At 44.7% G+C, this 14292-nt stretch overlaps 1 protein-coding gene across 2 annotated transcripts in view; it reads right to left on the bottom strand.

Annotated features, from left to right (window-relative positions):
• The window catches only part of SH3GL2 (SH3 domain containing GRB2 like 2, endophilin A1), an 85225-nt gene extending 72953 nt beyond the window's left edge, over positions 1–12272 (bottom strand). Inside the window, exon 1 of one of the 2 annotated variants that reach the window (XM_083719598.1) lies at positions 12034–12272. Coding sequence is in view for 1 of the 2 variants with exons in the window: in XM_083719597.1 (XP_083575723.1) it covers positions 12034–12078 (45 nt within the window). In the remaining variant the exon portion in view is untranslated. The remainder of the gene's footprint in view (positions 1–12033) is intronic. The other variant, XM_083719597.1, reaches the window with a different exon arrangement.
• Positions 12273–14292: the final 2020 nt, after the last annotated feature.

The following is a 14292-nucleotide window of genomic DNA, read 5'->3' as shown; positions in this document are numbered from 1 at the left end:
TGATACATTACATAGAACAAAATGACACAGTCTTTCTATAATTTCCCCCTTTGAGGTTTTTGTTGGGGGGCGGGGAGTTAACAGCAGAACTTGGCTTAGCTGTCTGATTTGCTTAGATAGGTGTTGCAGCCAATGACTGAGTCCTGGGCAAAGGGCACAACTAAACAATCATTACAGACTAAACAACGACACAGGAAATTCCCTACCAACTTATTGGTGTTACATCATTGTTCTGTTCAATTACTGTAAGCAGGAAGATTAACATTATTATATGTAAACAGCGAATGGATGAGAATCTATGGAAAGCACCTGCGTGAACCTAGCAATACCCAAAGGGTCAGCGTGGAATGAAACAGGTAGTTACAGAATGTGTGTTGGCATCTGTCTGTCTCGAGAGACAACGGGAGAGTACACCTTCGAGGGTTAAGCCAAACCATTGGAGAATTACAGCACCTAGTGTGGCAGCAGAGACTGGTATGGGAGAGATATGATTTATTACAGATGAAAGTGTCTGGTAATTATGTATTCCTTACCTACAGAATTCTGTCTTTCCCCTCTGCCCCAACTAGCCATTTAAAAAAAAACCTAAAGTCTTTTTTAAAAATACTGAACACACAATCACTTTTAATTTTAAATTAACCATGTCTCTAAATCAGGTGTGGGAACCTTTGACCCTCTATGTATTGCTGAACTACAACTCTCATAATCATTGGCTATGCTTTCCGAGGCTAATGGGAGTTGTAGTTCAGCAATATCTGGAGAGTCAGAGATGCCCCACACTGGCTCTAGAGGAAGTCCAGACAAGAAACAAAGTGACTCTCCTCTTAATATTAATTAATTGTTTCTAATAAGAATGCTTGACCAACAGAGCACCGAGGTGAGTGAGTATGAGTGTCTGACATTTCTTTCTGCTGTGGGATCTCACAGAGCAACTCAGGATGACTTCATGAGACCTACCCGATAGGCAGAACTGTAGCCATTGCAAAACAGTTACTCATAACTGCACCCAGCTAAGAGCCCTGGAAGCATCCCAGGATCAATGTTATCAAAAGCTACTGAGTGTTCCAAGAGAACTAAAAAGGCTTCACTTTCCTTTCCTACTTCTAGGCAAAAGTAATCAACCAGGACAACTAAGGCACTTGCAATCCCCAAACCAGATCAAATTTTAAATCAGAAAGGATTGCAATCATCATCATCCAGGAAAATAACTAATCCACAGAAGGGTCATTAACTAGCAAGTCACTGTATTAGTTAATTTTGGCACATCTAATGCACACAAGCCAAGGAGCAACGGTTTTCCAATGTGCAATAGTTCCCGAGAGGTCAGTCATGTTTGTCACAGGACGCCAAGTGAGAAACCATTTCCAGGCCTGAAACTGCAATCCTATGCACACTTACCTAAGAGTAAGCTCTAGTGAACACAGCAGAATGTGATTCTTAAATAAATAGGCATAGGGTTGCTCTGTGAGCTACCTCATTATGAGCTTAATTCTTTATTGGCAGTGGAAGCTTTTAATTAGAACTTTCTTCTGGACTATACACATAGCTTCTCTTTTATTGTCTGTCAATTCAAGGCACACTACATTTGGATCTTAGCTTGTAAAAGGTTCCCCATAAATATTTACCTGGCACAGAGCAGGCAGCTGGCTTCACAATAGTTCCGTGCAAATCCAGCAGAGTAATTTGTTTCATTATATTGATTGCCAAGATGAGTAAATTTTGTGAAGTGTGCAGAACAGAAGCTTACGGTTTTTGAGTGGGAGGGCTATAGGCCCAAAATAGTTTCAGATTAGCAATTCACTTTGTCGATTCCATTTGGTCATCATTAAACCTGAAGCAACATAGGATACTGAATGAATGAACGAATGAGAGAGAGAGAGAGAGAGAGAGAGAGAGAGAGAGAGAGAGAGAACAGAATGAATGTAGAAAATTTGGGGTTGGCTTTTGCTGCCCAACTCCCCAAGGGACTCTGAGTCCCCTAAGTCCATAATCAGTCAGAGAAGAATGGGTGGAACCAGTGGAAAGCAAGGAAGATCTTTATTTTTCTGTTGCAACAGAGTTCCCTTGCAAGGAAGTGAGAGACCCAGAACAAAGAGAGACACCTCTTTTTGAGGGTTAGCATTTTGGCATGAAGGGGAAGAACATCCCCTTTACATCACACATAAGGAGGAGTTACAGTGGCTCAGGCAGGTCAAGCTGTGACATTCCTGGGGATTAGTAAATTTTACATAGTTCCAGACATAGTTTACACAAAGCATCAGCATTGATGAAACAAAAAGGGTAAAAGTAAAGGATCCCTGGATGGTTAAGTCCAGTCAAAGGCAACTATGAAGTTGTGGCGCTCGTCTCGCTTTCAAGTTGAGGGAGCCAGCGTTTGTTGACAGACAGCTTTCCCGGTCATGTGGCCAGCAGGACGAAACCGCTTCTGGCACAACGGGACACCGTGACAGAAACCAGAGCACACAGAAATGCCGTTTACCTTCCTGCTGAAGTGGTACCTATTTATCTACTTGCACTGGTGGCTTTCAAACTGCTAGGTTGGCAGGAGCTGGGACTGAGCAACGGGAGCTAACTCCATCACAGGGATTCAAACCACTGACCTTCTGATTGGCAAGCCCAAGAGGCTCAGTGGTTTAGACCACAGTGCCACCCACAGGTAATCCTTCTATGATGCGAGCCTGGGCAGACAATGACTATTAACATAGAGGTTCACAATTTTGGGGGGAAATCTCTTCAGCGCTTCCCCTGATGGATATCTGCCCATGTGATCTCAGGCAAGGGGAATTATGGAGGATTCCCACTATGCAAAAGAGGTACACATAAGCAACAAGACCTTAGAAGTTTTACAACACCCTTCAGAGGGTCTCAATTCCATTAGAATCACTTTGTCCTGGAATCGGGGCCAGATGGCAACCCAATAATACCTGCACGAAACCTTAAAAGCACAACTGTAGATCGAAAGCATGGCAGAGCTATCGGCTTACGGTGATCATCTTTCCTCACAACAATCATTTCTAGGCAGAATTAGACTGATCCTGTATTGTATAAATATAAGTTCATAGGGAGGTAAGAAGAAAGTATATAAGAAATATGTAACTGTGCAGTATAAAGTAATGGATAGACAAAGTACAGTGAGATTAGTTGGAAGTCAGTTTTAAATTTCTTCTCTATAAGTTTTATAATTGTGTTCAGTATCAGGAGTATATAATGATAATTATATTAATCTTCTTATATCTTATAGTGTGGTGGTTTGATTGATTTTTCTGTTAGCTGTTTGTTTGATTTTAAGTTTGTTTACTTGTATGTACATCTGTTTTCTCATAAATGTATTTATTTTAAATTAATAAAGATATATTTTTTAAAAAAACAAAGCAATCGTTTCTGAGGATAAAATAATATGAGGCAATTAAAATAAAATTGGTAGTCTATCCCAGTCACTTCCCACCAGCTGTTACGCCCCACTGCTTTGCTGTGGCAAATAACAGCATGGAGTTTTAGGTCGGTGTGAATGCTGAGATGGCAGCCCTTTGATGTGAACCAATTATCCCCCCCCCCCCCATGGTAAATATTGCAGTCAATACAGCAGCTGTGGGGGACGAGCAAACAAGGAGCTTATATTGAGGCTGGTTAGCAGGGTCAGTTTGGTAACCAAGAACTATACAAAATCAATGTCAGCCATGGACACAGTCAATGTGTGCAAGATTCTGCCATGCTTACATTTTCCATTGGCTTTGTACAGCATAATGTGGTTCGTAACACCCTCAAACCCGTACAATTTCATGAAGTTGGCTGGGTTTCTGAGACGCTTGTCTTTCCCAAGAATGGAAAGGGAAATTGGCTTCACATTCAGAGTTTAACTCTGGGACTGAGCAAGCAGGAGAAAGGTTAAGTAACCACAGTACGTGTGATAATAAATGATACACACACGGTAAGTTTCTCCAAGACAAGAGGATCATGCAAAAGCTGATGGACACTAGCATGGAAATGGTTCATCTGAGGAGGTTTGGGGCAGCCTTATAGATATTTTGAGCTACAACTCCCATCTGTCCCAAAAAGCACAAGCTGGTTGGGACTGGGGGCTAAAATATCCAAAGAGTATTAGCTTGAATAGGCCGGCTTAGACACAAAGCCTTCAGCAGGATCTTGGCAAATGCTACTCTCAGGCATGCTGCAAAGAGAGGTTGCTGCCAGAATCCCATCACATCCCAACTTCCAAGTTAGGAGACGCTAAGCAGGGGTTTCTCGAAAGAGTACACTATAAGGCCACACGAAAAGAGAGAAAGAGACAGACAAAGAGAGGTCTCTGGCCATTGGCTCCATACCAATTTTAGTGATGAGGTCAAGTTGGCTCCAGCTCACCCCATAAGGAAATCAGTTTCTCCAATGAGTTATTGGGCAAAGGCACCAAGCCCCTGCCTCTCTGCTGAGTGGCTCACCAAAGCGCATTTATAGCATTAGTCTGCTAGGCTTCTCAGTTGTTATAGGAAGAAATCACTGTGCAGAATTCCATTTACTTGCATTGTCAGAAACACATTAATTAGGTGAATTTTATCTCCAGAGGAAATTATGCATCAGCTAATTTGGCTGGTGCTATATTAGCTTCTGACATGGAGCCCAACCCTCCAGCTCTCATTAGGTTGGTGTCAGCAGGTCCAGACTCCTCCTCCTCTAGCAAAGCTTTTGTAAGAAACCCCTCTTTGTGTGCTGACTTTTAGATGTATGCCAGGGGAAACTAATTATCAATGCAATAATATTGAGACGTATTTCCCCCTAGGCTTAATGGCCTTTGTGTAACATTTTAAACTGATCAAAATACTAAATTTAACTCCCTTCTCTCCAGCCAAATAACTGTATTTCCACAATTACCTTCCCTGACATCTCACTCTTATTTTGGTTCATGTAGCATTAAAGAAAACCAGCACAATTATCTTTCAGCAATTACAGCAAAAAATACTTATTAGGGTTGCTTCAGTTTACAAATATGTGGTTACTGGCCACCAAAGTCTCCCATGAAGCTCACCAGGTGTAGTTTCTTCCTTTCTTAATTTTCATTAAACTTTTCCAAAGTTTCACAAATTAACTTCAAATCAAATTATTACATTATAAAATAAAATAATGCACCAGCTGAAGTCTACGAACCATCTTCAGAGGCAGCCCCGCATATAAAGCGTTGCAGTAATCTAACCTAGAGGTTACCAAAACATAGATGAAAGACATAATCCCAGAGTGTTATTTCCTCCTGGGGTTCATGGGACTTGTAGCTTTCTGTGCCCTTCGGTTCAGTGCTTCCTGGGCCAGGAAGCATTGAAAACACAATGCAATCTAGTAAAAAATGATGTTCCAGCTTGAGTTGTGGGGAGATAGCTCAGCAGTATTTGCTTCTGGAGAAACATGCCTAGAATAGCAGTGTTGAAGACTGCTGTTTGCTTTCTGCCCAAAAGAGTGACCCTAGACAGAATGAGAGGGCTGCCTCAGGCGGGAAACTGAAGGTGTCGTAAAAGGGCAGCAAATTAAATAGCTAACCAGCCATTTATTATTATTATTGCATTTTTACTGCTAGGAAGGAGGAAGGTGTGCTTGGTTTCCTGCCTTAAGTGCCAAAATGTCCTTGACTGGACTGGGTAGGGCGTCGTTTACTGCTCTGGCAATATCTTACTGCCGTAGCCCCATCCAGGTCCCTTCATCAAGCAAGCAGGGGCTAGGAGTCTCTGAGGAACCCTTGCCTGAGAGCAGAATCCACATATGAAGTCAGACAGTCCAGAAGTCAGGGAATCCAGGTCATCTCAGTGCCATGGAAGCAGCAAGGTAGGGCCAGGAACTGCAGGTGTTATTTCCAGCATCTAACTGCTGCTGAGAGCTCTGTTTAAGAAGACCAGAACCAGCTGGCTCTCATCAGAGCCTTCTCCTCTGTGGAAGCTGACCTACCGCAGGTGGAGTCACTCTGCCCTCACCCCCCCTTCAAGCTGCTGTTCAGCTGGCAAAGCTGACTCCTAGCCCATGACATGGGCTAGCCCATCAAAAGAACAGAAGACTCGTCAGGCCACGTTTGTGTGCATTTGCCAAACCACCTCTCGAAGAGGCTGGAAGTTGGGTTGGACAGAGGTAGGTGCTTGGGTTTAGCTTTTTAGGGATCCCCAGAGACACAGCCATGTCAGCTTGTTGCAGCACAAACATTAACAAATATTGCGGCACCATAAAAACTAAGCATTTTATTATGGAAAAAGCTTCTGTAGGCTACAGTCTACTCTAGACCCATCAAGTGACTGACACTCCATGAAAGCTGCTGACAAAGGTTCAGGTCTTTACCCTGCTGCAAGTCTCTTTGCCATTTTTATTTTATAAAGGACTCCCTGATCATTTGTGGAGGGCAAGAAGATATGTTGCAGCTGGTCAGTCTAGCTGAAGCTCTGAAAGTTCCTCCATCCTTCTCCAGGTGCAACTTATAAGCCAAACCAATTGCTTGAAAACACCTGGAACCAGGCATTTTGCAGGCTCACTTGCACATGCCATGTGTCCCATTACTTGCTCTGCTTGTGATATACCATATAGTCTGGATTACACGATACAGTCTACTAGGATGAAAAGGTGATCAATCCTGTACAAGAGGTTGGACTTGGTCTATGGAGTGCCTTCTAGCCCCATGGATTTCTTTTCAGAACTGATCCATTTTCTCCAGCGATCACCATAAGACGACAGAAGCCATTCCAGAGCAGCACTTACTTGGAAGCCTTTTAAAGCTCAAATGCCTATTTCTTCCCAACTGTAAACTTCCACACTTGCCAAATTGGTTTATGCCCGTTCAGTTTTACTCAGCAGGGATGCTATTAGGAGGGTTCCCAGTGGGGATATTTTAAGCCTCTCTACACAATTGCCCGTGATTGACCTGAAGTAGTCTATGGCTTGTTTGCACTACTACGCAATAAATAAATAAATACAAAGAATAAATTGAAGTAGGTTCACAAAACTACGCAATTTGGCTTCAATAGATTCTTACGAATTCATGCCCATACACCCAGTAGCTAGACCGTGGAAGTTGTTTGCCCTCAAAGAGATAAAGAATACTCAACAGTTAAATGTCAATTAGTATTATTAATTGATTAGTTTTATGCAAAATGAAACTCAAAGCTACTTACAAAACCAAACGCATATATTAAAACCAGCATAAAACTAAAATGGAGTAAAATCTAAAAACACATTCATATTTGTAAAAAGGCACATTCCACCCTCTGAATGAGGCTACAGATAATTAAGGGCCAAAGGCCTGGTGCAAACAAAATGTTTTTGCCTGGTACCTAAATATCAGTAGTGATGGTGCCAAGGTAGAAGATGATGATGGGGAAACTTGCCAAATAGAGCCTAAGCTGATTATTATAGCATTTGGGAAGTGGGTCAGGGGAGAAGGTGCATTGGACCCTAATTTCTCCCATCCACAGTCAGAATGCTATCTACTTTTAGGAGACCCAACCCATTTACTGTTGAAAGAGCCCTGGGGGTGATTTATTAAGGTTGGAAGAAAAACATTTCCTCCAGTCCTCATTGCACACACTCAACTCTTTCATCTAAGGCAAAAGTGGGAAGTTTGTGGCCCTCCAAACATTGTTGAAGTCCACTATCCCCAACCACTGGCCATATTTGCTGTGGTTAATGGAAGGTGGAGTTCAACATCTGGAGAGGTCCCTTATCCTTGTTTTAAGAAGAGGTCAGAGCATCCAACAGCTTAACAAATATTGGAATTCACAGCTAGCACAAAACCCATCTCCAGTTCTTCCCAGAATATTGTGTGTGTGTGTGTAAGAGAGAGAGAGAGAGAGTGAGAGAGAGAGAGACAGACAGACAGACAGACAGACATACACTGTCTCCAGACTGAGCAACACAGATTTTGGGAACACTGAGTAGATTTTTGTTCATCTAGCTCTAAACCACAGGAACTAGAGCTATAAGGCAATAGTGCCAGGCTGCTGGGATTCAGGGCCCTGAGTCACTAACCTACCCTATACAGTGGTACCTCGGGTTAAGTACTTAATTCATTCTGGAGGTCCATTCTTAACCTGAAACTGTTCTTAACCTGAAGCACCATTTTAGCTAATGGGGCCTCCTGCGCCGCCAGAGCATGATTTCTGTTCTCATCCTGAAGCAAAGTTCTTAACCTGAAGCACTATTTCTGGGTTAGCAGAGTCTGTAACCTGAAGTGTATGTAACCTGAAGTGTATGTAACCCGAGGTACCACTGTACTTAGAAGCATAGAGATGGAAGGACCCAGATGAACATCTACTCCAACCCCCTGCAATGAAGGAATATGCAGCTGCCCCATACGGGGATCGAACCTGCAACCTTGGCATTATCGGCACCACACTCTAACCAACTGAACTATCTTGTGCTAATGCTACTGGGGAGGGAAAGTGATTCCAATTATTTATCAGCCTTCCCTGAGATTCCTCACTTGCCTCCCCTCCCAACTTCTTTTCTCAAACACTCCATTTTTGAATATACTATTCCAATCTTTAAATGTACACCTAAAAGTGCAATAAGTGAGCAGCAACTTGCAGAGGTACACACAAGGCTAAACCAGAAACAGGTGCCATGTTGGAAAAGGACTCAAGAGGTTTAATAAAATAAAATAAAAATTCACATGGAATGTGAAAGAGTGCACAGCCTATTTTTACCGTGTGCAGTAGGAGGCTAAAAGGGATTTGCAGGTGTTAAGTAATTGTAGGTATTACGCTAACTGGAAGGCAGAATAGGTTAAAAAGGTGAGCAGAGGACAAGGAGGCACGAAATTCATTTCCTTAACTCCAGCCATACACAATTCATGGAGACCAAACTAATTTAAATGCAAATCTCTGAGAAAACTACAATTAATAACAGAAAGTTTAATTCAGTTTTCGGCAGCGGTTTTTGAGATTTCTGCAGCACTGAGTTTTACCTGCTTATTCAGTCTTTTTTAAAACAACAACACCAATAACAACAACACAATATTAAAAACTGAAATTTTAAAAGGAGTTATATCAAATGTGATTCGCCTTCAGAACTATATTTCACAGTTTATTGCTCAGAAATAGGCCTTAAAATCATGACACATGCAGTTTTAATTTCTACCTACTTTATTTAACCGGCATGAAAGTTTCAGAAGTGTAACCCCATAAGAATATAGTAAGGGGGGGTGTTGAACCATTCACAGGATTTTTTGCCACCTTTTACAAGGGGAGTCAGAATGCTGAAAATATTGATCAAAACCAGCGTTTAAAATGCAACATCAGCTAAAGTGTCATCCTCTGTCTGCCAAATCTATTTAATAATCAAATTCAATGGGACTTACTCTGTTGTGCATATTGTTGGGCCATCTTTCTAATATATCTCATTTTTAAATCCTGCTTAGTTGAAGACTTTTGCCACTCCTGTTAATACTAACAAAATTCAAATTTCTTATTGCTGGTTATAGGATAATCTTCTCCAGATCATTTTACTCTAACCCTAAATGTTCCTGACTAGCAAAAGAATGCCAACATTTATATGCTACTCTCCCAAATAGATTCAACCATATTCTCAATGGGACCAAAGACTGACAGAAAGGAACTAAAATATTGAGACGATGAAGGCAACATCTGAAGCCCACTGATCCCATGACATGGTGATGATAAGCCATGTCATGTTCATATCAAAGCTACTCGGTCCAGTATACCTGAAGGAGCGTCTCCACCCTCATTACTTAGCCCGGACACTGAGGTCCAGCTCCAAGAGCTTTCTGGTGGTTCCCTCCCTGTGAGAAGTGAGGTTACAGGGAACCAGGCAGAGGGCCTTCTTGGTGGTGGCACCCGCCCTGTGGAACGCCCTCCCACCAGATGTCAAGGAAATAAACAACTATCTGGCTTTTAGAAGACATCTGAAGGCAGCCCTACTTAGGGAAGTCTTTAATGACTGATGTTTTAATGTGTTTTTAATCTTATGTTGGAATGTTTGATCGTGTTTTTAATATTCTGTTGGAGGCTACCCAGAGTGGCTGGGGAAACCCAGACAAATGGGCGGGATATAAATAATACATAATAATAATAATTACTGAAGAACGGTTGCAACACAGTGTTGCTTCCCTCTAATAAAGTATTTGCATTGCTCACTTTGGCCATTAAAGTAATTTAAAGTAAATGATGATGGAGGAATCAGAATGAAGGCATGTGCCAGTAGAACTGCTCCATCGTGAATTACTAATTCTGGAAGGTCCGCATTTCCTAGAGGATAAGACAATGTGCTAGAGCTGGTCCGAAAGGTCTGATGCTGCACTGCATTCTGCAGAGGAGATTCACTAGGGTGATATTTTTAAACAGCTTGACGTTATCTTGAAGATACTTCATAGGCGGCATTATATAACACGTGGCCTTCAAAAAAGGAAGACAGAATGTTTTCTGTGACCCGACATATATTGGGGATTCGATTCCCCTTCCTGTCCCAGGTTTGCACCAGCGTGAATTGAACTGAATCAGAATCTAATCCTTGGTTACAGAAATACAGCATGAGGCCATTAAACCATCAGACTTCACTCTCCAAATCAGTTACTCACACACAAGCGCATTGCCACTGGTCACAACACAAGATTAAACTGAAAAAAACACTGCATCCTGACAGAGGGACATACTAGATTATATTTTAGAGGAACTTCCCCTCCTATAATGAAGGGGTGGCCGTGGTGGCAAGGCTCTTTACCACCAAACAGATTTAACCAACAAAATACCAACACAAACCAGTTTGGCAATATCCAACTCGAGCGTCAAAATACCCCACACGAAAAAACCCCAAACACCTCATTCATTGGGATTTTAAAGACTAAAGTTTAATATAGATCTACTTCCATTCATGAAGTCGAAAACCCGATAGAAGTAAAGGATGGTTTTCCGTTGATGAGACGGGGAAAGGCGCGGAGGGAAGGGAGGGGATGCGCGCACGGTTAGGGACACCGTGTGATGGAGCAGCGGGGGTGGGGGAATCAAAGCTCAGTAACTACATCACTGCAAGGTCACTGGAGGAGGATTTTTACATAATCCGAGTCCCGGCCGGATAGTCCACTGGAAGGGTATGGAAATAGTACAACTGGCCAGCCCTCCTCCTCCACCAGCAGCCGCTTACACGTTGCAAGCTCCCCCAGCCTCCCGCGCCCGGTGCCCCCTCCTTCCCCCCCTCCCAGCCGCGTCCCAGAAAGGCTGCAGGAGCAGCGCGGCGGATAAAAGCAGCCACAAATCCTCGCCGGGCTCTGCAGCGGCTGAGCTGCTCCAATGCGGGGGAAGCGCGGAGATGGAGGGCGGGAGGAGAGAGGAGCGCAAGATCCCGCGTCTGCGGCGAGCCAGTTGTGGGCGCCCAGCACGGAACGAGGCCGGGCAGAGAAATAAAGCGGGGGGGGGGAGAGAAAAAACCGGGTGTCTGCTCCCCCGTCTCCCTGGAAAGCACAATGCGGTACCCATCGCGTCCCCTGCATTGGCCAGACCTGGTCCGGCCAAGCGCCCCTCCGCCGGGACCCTTTCCAGCTTCTGCTGCAGTCACACAGAGCAGGTGCGCTATTTAGTGCAAAAACACCACTTAATTGGGAAGACCTGGCAATGGCATAGGGCCAAGCTGGGAGCCTCGTCGATCTCGGATGTGTCCCCCCACCCCACCCTCTCCCCTCCTCGCTTTTTTTTTTGCCCCGGGTTAAGCCTCCAGAGGGGCGCCAGAGAGGCTCCCAGCCCGTGTGTGTGCGCGCACGCAAATGCGCTTTGGGAAGGGTGCCAAACTGGGTCTTTAACCTGGGTGAAATAAAGCCTAGTTTCGCCCCTGCCCCCACCCTCTCCGGTTGGCTTCCCAGCTGCCCCCGGTCCTCCCGATTGTCCTGCGCCCCCTCCGCAACGCAGCGCCCCCTGGAGGCCTCCGCCGGCGCCTCGCTCCCTCCCGCGCGCGCCCAGAGGTTCCTAACTCGGAGGGTTAGACCCGCGCTTTCCGCCGCCCCCGCGCGCCTCCCTCCTTGCCCGGGGCTCCTCGGCCTCCTCCGCGCGCGCCCCCCGGCCCCCTCACCTGAGTGGCTTTGTGGAACTGCTTCTTCAAACCGGCCACAGACATGGCTGCAGGAGACGCGCTTTCCGCGGGAGGATGCTGAGGACGAGCCGGAGGGGCTGCGGGACGCTTCCCGGGGGAGCTGGGCTTCGCTTCCTTCACCCTCCCTGGCCGGCCGCGCTCGCTGCCTCTCTCGCCCCTCCTGCCCGAATGGGGGCTCGCGGGTGCCGGCGATGGTGCAGAAACAGCCTGACGTCAAATGGAGGCAAGCCGGCCTCTTAAAGGGAAAGCTCTGCGCTTCCCTCTCCGCCTTGCGCTCTCTCGAGAAGGGAGCGGCGCGCTCCGGTTCTCTCCAGCGTGTGGACGCTCCTGGCCTGCGCCCGCTTGCTCCGAATTAAGCCCCGGTCACCGATGACAACGAGCCTCGTAGCCCCACGCTGTATACCATTTCGCCAGTGAAAATAGGGATGTCCTATTCCATAACAATGGCAACAACAAAACAACAACAACAACAATTTTATTATTTGTACCCCACCCATCTAACTGGATTGGCCCAGCCAGTCTTGCAGGTTCCAACATATATACAGACATAATAAAACATGTCAGCTTCTTCATGAATGGCTCCACATAATATGAGAGACCTCCAGTCCTCCTCCCCCTTGCTTGTTGCATGTGTGACAGCATACCCTCCAACATTTCTCTGATGAAAATAGGGATGTCCTATTCCATAATAATAATGATAATAACAATAATTTTATTATTTATACCTTGCCCATCTGACTGTGTTGCCTCAGCCACTCTGGGCAGCTTCCAACATATATAACAACATAACAAACCCTTTAAAAACTTCCCTATACATTCCCTTCAGATGTCCTGACCTAAAGGTTGTATAGTTACTTATCTCCTTATCTCAGGGGTTGAATAACTGCATACCCTCCAACATTTCTCCAGTGAAAATTGGGACGTACTATGGAAGAGCAGGGACATTGTGGAATCAAATTAGAAACTGGGATGGCATCTGTAAATCTGGGACTGTACCTGGAAAATAGGGGCGCTTGGAGGGTCTGACCATGTGCGTTTTCGCTTGGATATACTGCATCCAACTTACCTGCTAACATTGAGGTGCATAAGACACAGGTTCACCTCAGCTCAGGAGAAACCCACCTTGGGATGCAATGATTGCAGATATTAATATTGTGCAGTTTGAAGTGACTGAAGCATAAGAACTGACTCCTTTTGGAAGAAATCATTGTCCAGGCCCATAAAAATATTATTCAAAATTTTACTGGCAGAATTCTTTACAAACAAAACATAAGCATCAAAGATACTTCCAAAATATCCATACAATGTCTTGTGCTGCCCGGCACAGGCTCAGCATCCTAGAAATAAAAGATAACTCGCTCTCCAGCATTCCAGCTTGCCTAAGTCTACCCTACCTAAGGCTATGCAACTCTTTTTGGAGAGCCTTTATCACATCCTTTGTTGTATTAGCCACTACCCTTCCAAGACTGCAGATTTGCAACTTTGTCAACAACCTCAGATATGCAGATGACACAACCTTGATGGCAGAAAGTGAGGAGGAATTAAAGAACCTTTTAATGAGGGTGAAAGAGGAGAGCACAAAATATGGTCTGAAGCTCAACATCAAAAAAACTAAGATCATGGCCACTGGGCCTATCACCTCCTGGCAAATAGAAGGGGAAGAAATGGAGGCAGTGAGAGATTTCACTTTCTTGGGCTCCATGATCACTGCAGATGGTGACAGTAGTCATGAAATTAAAAGATTCCTGCTTCTTGGGAGAAAAGCGATGGAAAACCTAGACAGCATCTGAAAAAGCAGAAACATCACATTGCCGACAAAGGTCCATATAGTTAAAGGTATGGTTTTCTCAGTAGTGATGTATGGAAGTGGGAGCTGGACCATAAAGGAGGCTGATCGCTGAAGAATTGATGCTTTTGAATTCTGGTGCTGGAGGAGACTCTTCAGAGTCCCATGGACTGCAAGATGATCAAACCTATCCATTCTGAAGGAAATCAGCCCTGAGTGCTCACTGGAAGGACAGATCCTGAAGCTGAGGCTCCAATACTTTGGCCACCTCATGAGAAGAGAAGACTCCCTGGAAAAGACCCTGATGTTGGGAAAGATGGAGGGCACAAGGAGAAGGGGACGACAGAGGACGAGATGGTTGGACAGTGTTCTTGAAGCTACCAGCAGGAGTTTGACCAAACTGTGGGAGGCAGTGGAAGACAGGAGTGCCTGGCGTGCTCTGGTCCATGGGG

This window comes from Podarcis gaigeae (assembly GCF_964106915.1).
Source record: "Podarcis gaigeae genome assembly, chromosome: 17".
NCBI lineage: Eukaryota > Metazoa > Chordata > Lepidosauria > Squamata > Lacertidae > Podarcis > Podarcis gaigeae.
The sequence above is the reverse complement of the archived record's forward strand: the minus strand, read 5'-3'. Positions and strand labels throughout refer to the sequence as shown.